This window comes from Sinocyclocheilus grahami, unplaced genomic scaffold (genome assembly GCF_001515645.1).
Source record: "Sinocyclocheilus grahami isolate Dianchi unplaced genomic scaffold, SAMN03320097.WGS_v1.1 scaffold38.1, whole genome shotgun sequence".
NCBI lineage: Eukaryota > Metazoa > Chordata > Actinopteri > Cypriniformes > Cyprinidae > Sinocyclocheilus > Sinocyclocheilus grahami.
Window position 1 is genome coordinate 66084 of NW_015505217.1, and position 14697 is coordinate 80780.

General features: G+C 38.7%; 2 protein-coding genes across 2 annotated transcripts in view; both read left to right on the forward strand.

The window, feature by feature from the left end:
• LOC107581843 (mucin-2-like) overlaps window positions 1-3778 on the forward strand; it is a 31064-nt gene extending 27286 nt beyond the window's left edge. Inside the window, exons 39-44 of the mRNA XM_016267517.1 lie at window positions 1827-1903; window positions 2120-2218; window positions 2327-2446; window positions 2598-2637; window positions 2825-2942; window positions 3335-3778. Coding sequence (XP_016123003.1) covers window positions 1827-1903; window positions 2120-2218; window positions 2327-2446; window positions 2598-2637; window positions 2825-2942; window positions 3335-3500 — 620 coding nt within the window. The 3' untranslated portion in view covers window positions 3501-3778. The remainder of the gene's footprint in view (window positions 1-1826; window positions 1904-2119; window positions 2219-2326; window positions 2447-2597; window positions 2638-2824; window positions 2943-3334) is intronic.
• Window positions 3779-4739: 961 nt separating this feature from the next.
• Window positions 4740-14688, forward strand: LOC107581845 (Fanconi anemia group I protein-like). The gene is made up of 33 exons (XM_016267518.1): window positions 4740-4853; window positions 4974-5046; window positions 5160-5290; window positions 5536-5689; window positions 5993-6050; window positions 6211-6252; window positions 6324-6447; window positions 6526-6611; window positions 6704-6836; window positions 6909-6989; window positions 7181-7317; window positions 7397-7577; window positions 7690-7777; window positions 7881-8011; window positions 8097-8167; window positions 8259-8373; window positions 8463-8585; window positions 8684-8752; window positions 8843-8944; window positions 9025-9207; window positions 9827-9948; window positions 10036-10197; window positions 10802-10981; window positions 11085-11251; window positions 11341-11420; window positions 11497-11613; window positions 11697-11748; window positions 13119-13246; window positions 13817-13882; window positions 13965-14042; window positions 14203-14298; window positions 14410-14517; window positions 14607-14688. Exons 1-33 carry the CDS (start codon window positions 4752-4754, stop codon window positions 14667-14669), a joined length of 3603 nt encoding a protein of 1200 aa, XP_016123004.1. The 5' UTR covers window positions 4740-4751; the 3' UTR covers window positions 14670-14688.
• Window positions 14689-14697: the final 9 nt, after the last annotated feature.

A 14697-nucleotide genomic window follows, 5' to 3' on the forward strand; every position in this document is an offset into this window, starting at 1 on the left:
AGCCCCTCCCCCCCCCCCCCCCACATACGCACGACCGGAAGGAGCGGAAGCGGTCGACTGTGGCATAATAAAAGGTCCGCTGCTTCGAGCCATGTATCACGCTCGTTCAGCGGCCTCGTTTCGCTTCGACGACTTTCAGTCTCACCCTGCTTCATTTTACTACGTTAATAAATCATTAGCTCATCCATGAACATGATTTCTACCCGAGTCCCGTCGGATTGCATCGGCTGTGGGGATGAAGACAACAACTCCCATGATTCCACACTCAGTCACGGCGTCATCAAACTACGCCTTTGTCTATTTGTTTATTTTGAATACGTGCCCTCTAGCCACGAAAATTGCATATTGTGCCTTTAACTCTAGTCCTGCCCCTACCCCCTTACACATGTGTAAAAAGCAGAGCTTAACCATTACACTACTGCAAAAAAAATGGCTGTATACAGATAATTTACTCATTCAGTCAAAGTAAAAACTGCATTTGAATACATTCTACCCCATATTATACCCATATCTTTACCTTACTTCCTCTGCTATAGCCAGGAGATACATGGATCGTGAACTGCACAACATACAAATGCTCCACTGAGAGCTTTGGTGTTGTTCAAGAGCCTATGAATTGTCCAACCATAGAGCCCTGTGGCCACGAATACAAAAGCATCATTGAAAACTGCTGTCCAACCTGTGGTGAGTAATCAAGTACAATGACAATCAGAGAGCTAAACAGACTAAATTAAATAAACATGATAACAAAACTGACCTCATTTACTGTCCTAGTACAAATTTCTGATCTAACTGTGCATGATTTATCAATTAAAGGTTTTCAGATTACAACACAACCTTCAACTCAACTTTCCTGAAATATCATTTAGGCCACAAATACAGGGAAAAATTCTGATCAATAGCTAATTATTTTCTAAAATCTTAATAGTAAATTAATGCAGCGTAATGTTAATGTAAAGGAATAGATTTGAAAATCATACTGTGAACTTCATATTCAATCTCCATGTCCAGTTAAAAATGTTTTCTTGAAAGTGGGTGCCAGTGTCAGAAGCAGTGTAGTTCTCCAAAGTCCTCTTCCAAAATTCCAGGCTTCATTTCATTATAGAATTTCATCATCCAATTTTGGATGGGGGGGGGAAATCTAGTTGAATATCTGTAGGAAACTTCCCCAAAGTAGACATTCAGACTGTGTGAAATAAAGGTTTCAAAGCACATTTTATCTGAATGTGTAACCACATCGAATTAGAACCAGCTGTAAACGTGTAAAATCCAATAAAACATTTCAGAATAATTTACATAATGCTTACATAATGCCTCCTCTGCCTATTCAGTGTGTGATACCAGCCAGTGTTCTATGAAATGTGATGTGGGATATGAGTTAGCAGCAGAGATACCTGAGGACAGTTGCTGTCCACCATGTGGTAAGTCTCTAATTTCATACCCAGACAACTACTATTAAACTTCAAAGTATACTACTACAACAGTTGCTAATTAATTACATTAAAGCTCTTTAACTTTCTAAACAATTTCTGACTGTATTTTTTTTGTATTCAGTGCCCAAAGATGTATGTGTGCACAATAACACTGAGTACCAGGTGAGCTGCTGGGTTCATATGTTCATGCTAACTGTAACATTAACAAACAGGAAATGTCAAAAATATCATATTTATATCACATTACATTATATGCTTTTCACTGTTAAAAAAGGAATCCAGAAGAATGTGTAATCTTTATCTAAATCCATAAACTTTTCTATAATGATGGGTTCACTTTCACTTTTTAGCCTGGAGTTAAAATCCCTACGGAGCCTTGTTTGGAGTGTTACTGCCAAATGGATAAAGACCCACAGACCCAACTACATTCTGTGGCATGTGTAAATAAAGTCTGTTCACCTTGTGCTGAGGTAATAATTACAATTGATGCTTATTATTATAATATGAAACATTAGGATAGATTTATATTATAAATTCTGAACTTGCCTGAACTTCTAGTAAAGCCCTTTGGGACTGAGGAGGAAGTTTTGAGTTCTGGTAGTTACAGTCTGTACATCAAGTGTCTCAAAAGATCAAGTTCAATTTGATGAATTTACTACAATCTAGTACTCTTTTGATTTTCCAAGGGCTTTGAGCGTGTAGAACAAGAAGGAGAGTGCTGTGGAACATGCAAGCAAATCAGCTGCATTTATACTGCACCGGACAACACCACACATACTCTCCAGGTATATATTAAAACATTCACAAACTTTTCTATGTCCATCTATTTCACCAGTCAACAAACCTTCTCTGTTCTTCAGTCCTCATGAAGCATGTTTCCTTTTTTCTTTTAGGTTGGAGAAGTGAAACATTACAATTGTGAGAATATTTCCTGCAGTGAAATGAATGGCTTGTTTGTGACAGAGAAGATCACACCAAAATGCCCTGACTTCAATCCAGATGATTGTGAGCCTGTAAGTCAAATATATATATACTTTATATATTTGGTATGCTTTATTCACAAACATTACATCACCAATAATTGATTTGCTTCAACAACTTGACTGTTGTATGGTTTGGTTACTTTTTCTACTAATGTTGAAATGTATGACTGTTTACATATAGGGAACTGAGAGATATGATGCAGATGGATGTTGCAAGATCTGTAAGAAACTCTTTAATTATTGTCCATTCATTCGCTCAAAATGATTGACCAATAATGTTTGACAAATTAATTATTTTGTCATCACCTCCCTCAACTAAAGATTAAGGAAGATTATGTAATACATAAAACAATGCATCATATGTACAATTCTCGAGTCAAAAGTTTACTTTTCTCTCAAATATCTTAGGTGAGCCCAAGACTTGCATTGTTTTGAAGAACACAACCCATGTGGATGTAAATGACTGCAAGTCCATCCACCCCATAGAAGTGACGTCCTGCAGTGGTCACTGTGGCACCCAATCAATGTAAAAGCACTTGCACATATAATAGAAAATGAAAATTGTGTACAGCCTTGATTATTTAATAATTTCACATGACTAACAACAATCACATTTGAACCGATTGCTACAGCAAAACTTCCATGTGACTAGCTGGTATGGTTATAGTAAATTTCATTTCTTTTTAATATTTTACTCTTATTCATCAGAATGCATTATTTAACATTCAAAATTCAAAAATTCAAAAATCATCACAGCAGAATAATCTGAGATTTTTCATTAACTTTACCATATCGGATAACTCATAATTACAAAATCAGCTAAAAGAAATTAGCATTTCCTCCACAGCCACACCTCCATTTTAATAATACAGTGCTATTTTGCTTTACAAAAAAGCTAACAAGACTGTTCATCTCCAGGTATTCAATGGAAAAGAACAGCATGATGCACATCTGTTCTTGTTGCCAAGAGGAGAAAGTCAGCCATCGACAAGTGACGCTGAAGTGTGCCAATGACAGCGAGGTTGTTCATGACTATATTTACATTGACAGCTGCACATGCACTGCTAGACAGTGTGTAGACTGATAGGCCTGAAGACGTGATAAAAGATGCTGACCTTAAAGCTTTTCCTTTGATTATTGTTGATGTGAGCTAAATTACTTAAGACAAGGGATATTTGAAATAAGGAACACGGCAAGGAATTTATGCTTTTATTCTAGGGCTAGGGTTTTCACTTTAAATATGATCTTACATGTTTAAATTATCTATTGTTGGTCTTTTCTTTGGTATAATGAAAGTTCTGTATAATTTTGATGAAATAAGTGAATGTTCAACACAATAAAGAAGTTAACCAGCAACAAAAAAAAGTTCATTGCATTCCATTTTTTTTTCAAAAACATTTGACAATTAAGTTGTAGTCTCATACTCAACTGTGCTTAGAAATGGCTTTTGTGTCCACCAGTCAAAGAAAAAACTAAGAGAAAAAAATGTAAAAGCAAAGCAACTGTAGACCTCTACTGTAAATGTGCATTTCCAGATACTTTATGGGAGTCAAGATGCTATGCATATCCCAAGACCATGTGTCCAAATTTTAACCACCAAGTTTACTGGGAAGGCTTTGAAAGTCCTAGCCTAAAAAGCTAAACCTTATGTACTTGTATATAATATTATACTATAGGCCTATACCATACAATACCAAATATATGCTTTGTCAATGCTTGAGTAATTTAATCAAAGTAAATAAATATTGCAACAATACAATATTACAATATTGCCACATATAATCACATAACTGCTCTCATAACTGACAATCAACGACACATAATCATATTTCCGATTCTTAACTCAGCAGCATGTGTCAGTATACAGTAGGAACTTATAGCTACATCAAACAGTGTCAGATACAGACTATGATAAATAAAATAATTTGTAAATGAATGGAGAGCTCCATTCCATCTAATATCAACTCACCTATATGTCAAGAAAATCCATAATCCACTCCTTAGTAAAATATAAACAGTAAATTATAGAAATCGCCCAAATGTTTGTACTCATTCAATATTTTGACTTCACCTGTTGCCACTAAGAAAACAGAGAAAACAGTCCCATTTGACTGTTAAAAGGGTAGTTCTGCCTGCTTCTATTTCTTCCGATTTCTTCTAAATCCGCCGCAGTATTACATGATTTTACCAAATAGATTCATTCTTGAACAAGCTCTTTTTCATCATTAAAAAAACATTTTTATCCATTTTTTTGCATATGAATGATTGAACCCTTCTCTGTGGACAGTGGACACACTGTTTTAGATGTAGTGAGAGGACAGGTCAGTGTGCGTAGATGTCTAATATGAAGGTTACGGTGGATAAAATCCTATCATTATCGGAGAGTGATGGTGTAGATGAGCTACAAAAGCATCTCGCTTTGCTGTCTGATGATCAGGTTTGTGTTTAATGTGTGTACTGATATGCAAATAGTCTGAAATGTCATGTACAAGGTAGCATTTTTAAATTCTATGCAGATATATGCACTTTTAAATGTGCTTTTTGTATCTTTCTAAAGCTCACAACCATGCTTACTAATAGTGCTCTGAAAGGGAAGGACACAGGCATCCTGATCAAAGCCATATTTAAAGGTAGCATGTTTTAAGTCTATTTCATTTGTATGTGTTTAATCTGTACTAACTCTGTGCTGCCTCATCAAGCAGAGCTGAACATCAAACTTGTGTTTTTGTGTTTGTGATGTTAGGTTCACCGGTAAGTGTTTCGCATGGCGCTAACCGCAGACTGCTTGTGTACAAGCACTGTATTCCACTGTGTGAATCTGGAGACCTGCAGACGGAAGTGGCATCAGATATCATTGGACTTCTGATGTTAGAGGTGAGTTGCTTACCATACCGTATACAAATTAATAGCAATGCACTGGTTATCATCTTGGCTGGTAACCAGTAGGTTCGAATCATGGGTTGATCTGGAGGACGGAACCTGTAATTAAGTGTGTTTTCTAAATGGTTTATTATTTGTAGTTAATGAATCTTTGGTTCAAGTCCAAAAACCTGATTTGGACGAGTTGAACTTGGTGTTAATACTGTACCTTTGTAATATGCTCTTCTTCTGTGCCATAGACACACAGTCTACCTGGTCACGCATTAGCCACGTTAGCGTCTCTATATGTGGATGCCATCAAAGTAGGTGAGATGAATAGTGGGAGATCCCTGGAACTTTTCCCTACAATTCTAACAGCTCTTGCCGCTACAGAAGCATTGGCTTATGGGAAAGGTAAGTTGCTATTTGCTAAGCCCAAACTGTTCTGTTAAAAAGGAAATCGCTCTGTAGGGTAAAACAGCAAACATTTTATATTTTCAAAAAGTAATGTTAACTAAGTAAATCTGGGTTAAAGACTTCTGGCGTAGAGATAAAAAACTTGTAACTTTTTTTAAAGCCTTTTTGACTTGAATTTTCCAAATCAGCATATCAGAATGATTTCTGATTGAAGACTGGTTTGTTTGCTTGGTTTCTTATTGATTTTTATTTAATTGTATTAAATAGTAGCATACATACAAGTTTACTTTTTTACTTCAGGTGAGCTAAGTGGAGATGAATACAAGAAACAGCTGATCAACAGTCTTTGCTCTAGCAGGTAAAATCTCAATTTTAAGTGCTTTAATATTGGTTTTCAATTAGTAATCCATAAAGACAAAAATCAAGAAATGTGACATTGCTGTCCAAGTAATACCAGTTCAGAACACAAAAGGTAGTCAGTCTTCTGCATTGAACTAACATATCTCCAATTCATGCAGATGGGATCCACAGTGTGTAATACACCTTACAACCATGTTCAGGTATGACATATTTACTGGCTAGTTATCCACTTTTGTCTTGAACACGAAGAAAACTGTATATTTTGTGTTAGGGATGTTCCGTTATCTGCTGAGGAGCTTCAGTTTTTGATTGAGAAGATTCTACGGATGTTCCTCAAGTTGGATCTTCAGGAGATTCCACCTCTGATCTATCAGCTGCTGCTGCTGTCAGCCAAGGTCGGTTTATAGCTCATAAGTTTTAAAAGTACACAGTGTGTTTATATGGTCAGATTCTTGTTTTTTTTTAATCAACAGGGCTGTAAGAAGTTGGTTCTAGAGGGAATCATCAGTTACTTCAAGAAGCAAGACCAACTTCAGAAAGAGGAGCAGAGGAATGGAGAGTGAGTAGGACACTTGCTCGATTCGTTTTTCATTTGACTTGGCATGTAAAATAAAGAGACCTAGATCATTTTTATATATGTGTCTGTATTAGGAGTGAAGATGTGGAGGTGCAGACCATACCACAGGATCAGCTGCGTCACGTAGAAGGAACCGTCATCCTCCACATTGTCTTTGCCATTCGTCTTGACCATGAGCTCAGCAGGGAATTTTTAAAAAATCTTAAGGTGAATGTCTGTCTGTTTCACATAACTTTTTCTTTGAGTATCTGTGTGCTAGCTGTTGGTCTTCTTTTGTAGATGGCCCACAGTGATCCGTTGTGTCCCTTCAGTATTGCTCTGCTGCTCTCTGTGGCTCGCATACAACGGTACGAAGAGCAGGTATGTCTCTGTTTCATTATTCCTTTTAAAACCTAGTAAACTGTCTATCAGGACAGCATTTTTACGTATCATGTGTGCATTTAAACATTGAGTGTTTCAAATTCTTTCAAATGTGCCCGTGATTGCCTAAAAACAGTGGTTTTACCATCTCAAACCTTTGTGCCACTCTTAAAATTACCCATAATGCTCAGGTATTTGAGTTCCTGAAGGGCACCATCACTAAGAACTTCAAGGATGATCAGATTCAGCACAGCTCTAAGTTTCTGCAGGAACTGCTGCCTCAGTGTAACAGCATCTCCAACATGATTTTAGACACCGTCAAAAACAGGTCTGGTTAAACTGCAGTGATTTTGGGTTCCTTAATTTATTGTGTAGATTTGTTCAATTTGTTCAATGTTTATTTGCAGCGTGTTTGGCTGGGATCATGTCACTCAAGGTCTGGTGCAACTGGGGTTTATACTTATGGATTCATTTGGGCCTAAAGCCGGGGCATTTGGGAAGGTCACAGAAGGAACATCAAGTACGGCTAAAACGCCAAACCAGCTAGCATGTCGACTTGGTGGACAAGTTCTCCTTGAGAGCTTCATGGTGTAGTATAGTGGTCAACCGATGTTCTTCCAGTTGTATTACTTAAAGCATGCTCCAGATATTTCAAATATGTGACAAGAAGCCAACTCTTTGTGTTTTCGTTTTTTTACAGATGCATGAACCAATCAGAGGGGAGATTCTAGAACAAGTCTTGAACCGACTGGTGACTAAAACGGCCTCACCTGTCACCCATTTCATTGGTCAGAAGTCGTCTTTTTGCTGATATTTATTCAAGCTTATTCATAGAAGTTTCATTCATTTCTGTATTTTGATCTGATCTTCTAAACTACATCGCTTCCACAGACCTTCTTTCCAGCATTGTGATGTCTGCTCCCATGATCCTCTTGGAATCTTCCTCTAAGGTCACAGAAACATTTGATCAGCTCTCCTACTTGCCCCTCAGCACTGTTCAGGGTCTCCTCAAAGCTGTGCAGGTAACATCTCAACCCACATGATATTAAGTATGAGCTGCTGTCACATGATCAAGTGTGTGATATGTTTAACATTTCCTCTGCTCAGCCTCTGCTCAAAGTGAGCATGTCTATGAAGGATGCCCTCATCCTGGTCCTCCGGAAGGCCATGTTCTCTAGGTATAGCAAGAAACGGTCCACGCATCCGAATGTATTTTCCTCTGTGTCAAGTGACGACTAAGTCCCAATAAATCTTATCCTTTCTCTGAAGTAATTTAGATGGCAGGAAGTCAGCAGTGGCAGGCTTCCTGTTGCTACTGAAGAACTTTCGTATTCTGGGGAGTTTAGCTTCCAGCCAGGCCAGTCAGGCCATTACATCCAGCCAGGTGAACAATAAACATCTGCAGACATATGTGCAATGCAGTTTTCATTACATACTCTTGTGTTATTGTAATTATGATTCTGACTCGTCCAGGTCCAGGCGGACGTCCACTCGCGCTATAACACTGCCGCTAATGAAGCCTTCTGTCTGGAGATCCTGAGCAGTCTACGCCGCTGCCTTAACCAGCAGGCTGATGTGCGGCTCATGCTTTATGAGGTCTGACCCTCTCACTTCCCCTACAGGAGTGAAACAATACAGCTGTTTCAGTGATCCATCTGCACTGTACTGAGAATGTGATGCATTTGATTTGAAAGGGTTTCCATGATGTCCTTCGTCGTAACTCTCAGCTGGCGAGTTCCATCATGCAGACCCTCCTGTCACAAGTGCGTGTATATCATCCTAAATTGAGCTCTTATGCCTTCCTGCTCTGACTAACTGACAGTACTGATCCATTCATGATTTGTGTTTACCAGTTAAAGCGATACTTTGAACCAGAGCAAGATCTGCTTCCACCTCTGAAGCTGGAGTCGTGTATCAGCGCACATGGAGATCAGGTCTTCATCCAGGAGCCTCTGGTACTGATGCGATGCCTCAATCACATTGATATGATGCACTTGATCACATAAGAATTTTCAGCTAATGTTGGTTTCTCCAGGCTCACTTGTTGTGCTGCACGGTTCACTGCCTGCTGTGGAATCAGAACATACAGTCAGGTGGCAATGTGAGCGATGATGATGACGACGAAGATGAGGAGGGTGGAGTCCAAAGTGAACTGCACGCTATATTGAAAAGCATAACGAAGCGCATGATTAAAAGCGAACTGGAGGATTTTGAGTTGGTGCGTTGTAATTCCCACCTTTGCTGGTTTTTCTTGGAATAAAAATTTCAGAAAACCGGTTTAAAATTCTTGGGGCCAGGTTTACTAATCTAATTTACTAACCTCTTTTGGCGTTAAAAAAGTACTGTCAGGATTTACTAAAGACGCACAGTGAAGAATTAGCCCTGAAAAGGTGTGGACACAGTTATTTTTGCACTTGACCTTATTGAATATGCTTTTCCAGGAGTTTCCCTTTCAGACGCAAAATTTATGGGAGGAGAGTATTAAAATGAATCACGCAACACAATTTACTAATGTTTGCGCTTGTCAAATTACTGGTATTTGCGCCATTATTTAACGCCCAGAAAAAGCATGTCTTAAAGCAGGTCGGTAATTTGCGCTGCTCTTGGTAGATTGCGCTGGTCATTATGAAAATGATCTGGCTGCGTTGTGTTCTTTAATGTGTGCATTGTCAGTAAATCACATGCAGAATTTTCCCTTCCCATCGGCACTTTTATGGAATTACGCTAATTTGCCATTTAGTAAATCTGGCCCTTGAACTGTATTGTACATTTGGTCAAAAGGGGGATGCTGTGACTAACAATACTACATTTTTCATGTCTCATTTAATGTGTCTTAGGATAAGTGTGCAGAATTTTCAACAAGTTCCAGTGTTGGCGTGAAGAACAGTATCTATGCTGTGCTGGTGATGGGACTGAATGAGGTTCTCATGGAGTACAACTTCATCACTGCCAATTACAAGTGTGTGTTTGTGAAAGTGTTGTTTCTGATTACTTTTACATCTTAAATGATGTGTTTAACATATTCTGTGTTGCACATGCTGAGCAGTAAGAACCATTTTGAGGACATACTGGAGCTGTTCAAGCGCTATCATAAGGTGTCTGAGATCCTAAAGGAACGGGCAGGGAAAGGACGCCCCATGTCCAGCAAAACCTCTCGCAGCCTGCTGTCTCTAGGCTTCATCTCCACACTGCTCACTGCTCTTTTCAGGTACAGTTTGAGCGTGTGACTACATGAACATATACACTACCATTTAAAAGTCAGGGTTTGTTGATTTTCTTAATGTTTTTGAAAGAAGTCTTATGCTAACCATGGCTGAATTTATTTGATCAAAAAATACAGTGAAAACTTTAATTGTGAAATATATTTGAAATATCTGTTTTCTATTGTAGCAAAAAATGTCTAGGGAAAAAATTTAATAATTTTTTTTCAGTAGGAAATTATTAAATGTATCAAAAGTGATAGTAAAGAGATTTATAATGTTACAAAAGATTTCTGCTTCAAATAAATGCTGTTCATTTAAATTTCTATTTATTAAAGAATCTTGAGAAATGTGTCACGGTTTCCACAAATATCATTAATAACAACACCATTATTAATAACTGAGCAGCAAATCAGCGTGTTAGAATGATCTCTGAAGGATCATGTGACATGAAAGACTGGAGTAATGGCTGCTGAAAATTTTGTTTTGCCGTCACATGAATAAATTACATTTTAAAATATATTAAAAATAAAAATAAAATGTTCAATAAATTATCAATCCAAATTGTATTATTATCACTATGAAAAATTATGAATTTCTTAATTTTTTTAGAGACAGCACTCAGAGCCGTGAGGAGAGCCTGTCTGTGTTGCGTTCAAGCGGAGACTTCCTGCGCTACTCTGTAAGTGTGGCTCTGCAGAAGATACAGCAGCTGGAGGAGACGGGACACACAGACGGGCCGGAGGGACAGAGCCCTGATAAAACCTTCCGCCACCTCTGTGACATCACCAGGTCAAGGCTTATGTTACTGAGCAGTGTATTTCATTGCACACGGGTTCAGTGCCTGAACGAAGCTGCAATTATTAACCTCATGCATGCCTTTCCCTGCATGCAGTGTGCTAATGTGGCGCTACACTAACGTGCCGTCGACCGTGGAGGATGCTGGGAAGAAGGAGAAAGGTCAGAGTGTGTCCTTACTATGTCTGGAGGGTCTACTGCGAGTCTTCACCACTGTGCTACAGCGATACCCGACACGCATGAGCAACTTCCTGTCATCTCTCGGTGGGCCTCTTAATACTCCTGTCACTTCTACATAATACTTATGTATGTTTATGGCGTTTTAATTTCACACAAAAAAAACGGTCTTAAAGATGTTTCCGGGGAAGGAGAGGCAGAGGGTGAAGGGTCTGATCTGACAGAGCAAACCGCTTTCTACATCCGCCAGTTTCAGGTACCAGCTTCATTTTCTATCAGTCCATCTGTCCAAAACACACTGGCAAATATTATACATTTTCTTTTCTGTACAGCGAGCGCTGATGAACCAGCTCAGTGGGGGAGAGGAGGAGTTCAACAGTAAAGAAGCTCAGTTATTGGTCAGCATCCTCAGCGTACTCTCACGGCATCTCAATCCTTCCTCTCAGCAGGTAGTTCTTCAAAACACCCATACTTTTTCAGTATTAGCTGTCAGGAATCTCAATGTGGCATTTGTTGTTTTTTTTGTGTGCAGTTTGTGCAAATGATCACCTGGACTGTGAAAATTTGTAAGGAAACCAACTTCGGTAAGTGATTCATGTCCAGATACAAAGATGAAACCTTTATTTGAGGCTGCTGAGAGGCTTTCAAACCATTGAAATGCAGCATTGTGGCAATAGTGTAGTCTTTAGGAAATATGATCAAATATTCACAATGCTGCATAATTTTATATCCCAACTAGGGCTGCCCTCGACTAAAAGGATTTTTCTGGTCAACTAGTAGTCGTTCATTTGAAGCATTAGTTGACTAACCGCACGTTTATTAATAAACCATTTAAATCATTATAATGAGCTTTTAATTGCCTACATAGCCTAATATGCGCTCAAGTACATGCATAAAGCTTGCCACAGCGCACCACAGAAGTAATGATTATGAGTTTGTCAGGGAAAAACAGTAAGACTGCATTAACATTTTAATAATGTTATGTGTTCCTGTGGCTTAGTGGTAGAGCATTGCGTTAGCAGCGCAAAAGGTGTGTTCGATTCCCTGGGAACACACATACTGGTAAAAAATTTATAGCCTGACTGCACTGTAAGTCACTTTGGATAAAAGCATCTGCTAAATGCATAAATTATTATTAAATTAATAATTTGATAAACTAGTGCTTTCTTTGTTTTCGGATTAAGAGATGAACTCAGCGACACGGACTTGTCATCTCCACAGTAGTGGACGCGCTTGTATGCATGTTTCTTACGGATTGATCTGAGAATAGGCTATTTGTTTTCCATTTGAATTGGTTCATTTGAAAGTAGACATTTCACTCTATAGATATATTTTTAATGTCTGTAAGGCAAAGATATTCACGGATTGTCTCGCTCAAGTTCACAGAGACCGAGACGGCCGAAAGCGCATCATGTTTGCTTTCATAATTTTACAAAAGCACGTTTTGTTGTTATTGTGAATGCACACAAATAAACGTAGAGTCTTTACAGATTTTAAAGATGTATTACTCTGATCTGTATGACCAAAAATTACGGACGATTAAGAGCAAGTGACGCACCGGCACCTCCATCTGTCCTGCAGTGAGCACGCTACTAGCTTCCAAACTCCGCAGACACTATAGTGTACATTTCTCTAGGTTAACATTAGATTGAGAGGCCATGTTAAGTTGCTAATACTTACATATTTCGATTACATATTTGAGGTCGATGAATGATAGGCGAGCGTTTGGATGTCCTGCCCAATGTACTGTATTACCCTAGACCAGCTGTTAACGATCTGTCCGTCACGGAATGCGCGACTTCGCCTGTGGATTTTTTTATTTATTTTTTCTGCGACTAATAAAATTTTATTACAAGCTTCTTCTGGTCGACTAACGATTAGTTGACTATTAGAGGGCAGCCCTAATCCCAACCCTACTTTCACTGGTTTCTTATGAAGATATTCTCTCTTTTAGAGGACATCTCTCTCACTAAGGGCTTGCTGTCACTGCTGTTCAACCTGCATGTCCTGTATAAAAGCCCAGTGTCTCTGCTCTGGGAGATGTGCCAGGACATACACAGCCAGCTGGGAGACATCGATCAGGTACTGTGACCTCTGATCTTCTCAAAGCAGCAAAATGAGCCTATTTTGAAAATTGAAAGTACTGATTGAAAATTGAATACTTTTTCTAGCAATTATATCATTGGGTAAGTATAGGCGACTGTATATAAATTGCAGGCATCAGGGAGCCGCTATTGAAACCGCTTTCGATTGATCACACATTTGACAAGATTAGATGTTTGTCATTGGTGCTCAAGATCTGCAAATCATTCGCCATCGTCCTATCAGACATTTCTCCTTTCTCTGTATATGTGGTAAGTTAACTTTCATGTACTGTAATGCAACAGGCTACCGCTAGGAAGCGGTTAACCTTTTAGTGGCTCCATAGAACGAGTTATTTGTTTCACACTTCGGGCACACCCCAAACCCCGCCCCGCCCCCCGATGTCATCGTCCATCACGATGTTTCGCTGTTGACATCGTCCAACCCTAGTTGAGATACAACTATTTGAAAATCTGAAATCTGAGGGTGCAAAAAAATCGAAATATTGAGAAAATCGCCTTTAAAGTTGTACAAATGAAGTCCTTAGCAATGCGTATTACTTATCAAAAATTAAGTGTGAAGCTGTCAGGGTCTCATCTCACTCCTCAGTGTTACTGTTTCATCACGTATGTACAGGTGTGTACCTGAAAATGATCTTTTTTTTTTACCTTCACCACACTGTCCTTGACACATTATTAAATCATGTTCATTTGTACAGAGTGGAGAGCTGACAGCAGGAGGCCCGGAAAAATTGAAGAAGAAGAAGAAAGAAGATGAGGCGGTAGCAGCTGCTTCAGTAGGAACTATTAAGATTCATTCCCTGAGACTAAAAAATGCATTTTGAATAAATGTTTTGGATTTTTAATTTTTTTAAATGAAAATATTTGGTAACAATTTAGGCTTTGGAGTGCAAGTCTTGAAAATGTTTTGTGCATCTGATGTGATTTCTTTTCTAGGCTAAAGTCCTCCGTGAGACTAAAGCCATCCCAAATCTCATTTTCAACATTGAACAGTATGAGAAGTTTCTCATTCTTCTCTCCAAGAAATCCAAGGTATTTCTTGGAGGATCCAAGTCTCTTAGGTTTTTGCCTATATGCACAGCATATACAACAACGTGTTACCGAAAAAAATTGAAGGCACATCTCTAAACGTTTTTTAAACAGGTCAATCTGATGCAGTACATGAAACTGAGCACTTCCAGAGACTTCAGAATCAATGCTGCCACATTGGAAGCCGCGCTGCAGGAACAGCAGCAGGATCAAAGCCAACAGGTGTGTCTTTGTTTAAACATGTTCATACTCGGACAGTGCTGTGGGTTTGGGCTCTTCATCTTCAATGGTGTCTTTATTTCTTTCTTTAGACTGAAGGTTCTCAGGTTTCCGAGAAAAATCAAGCACCAAAGAAAAAGAGGAGGAAGCAGTGAAAAAAGAGCTTCTAGTCATTCTTTTGCA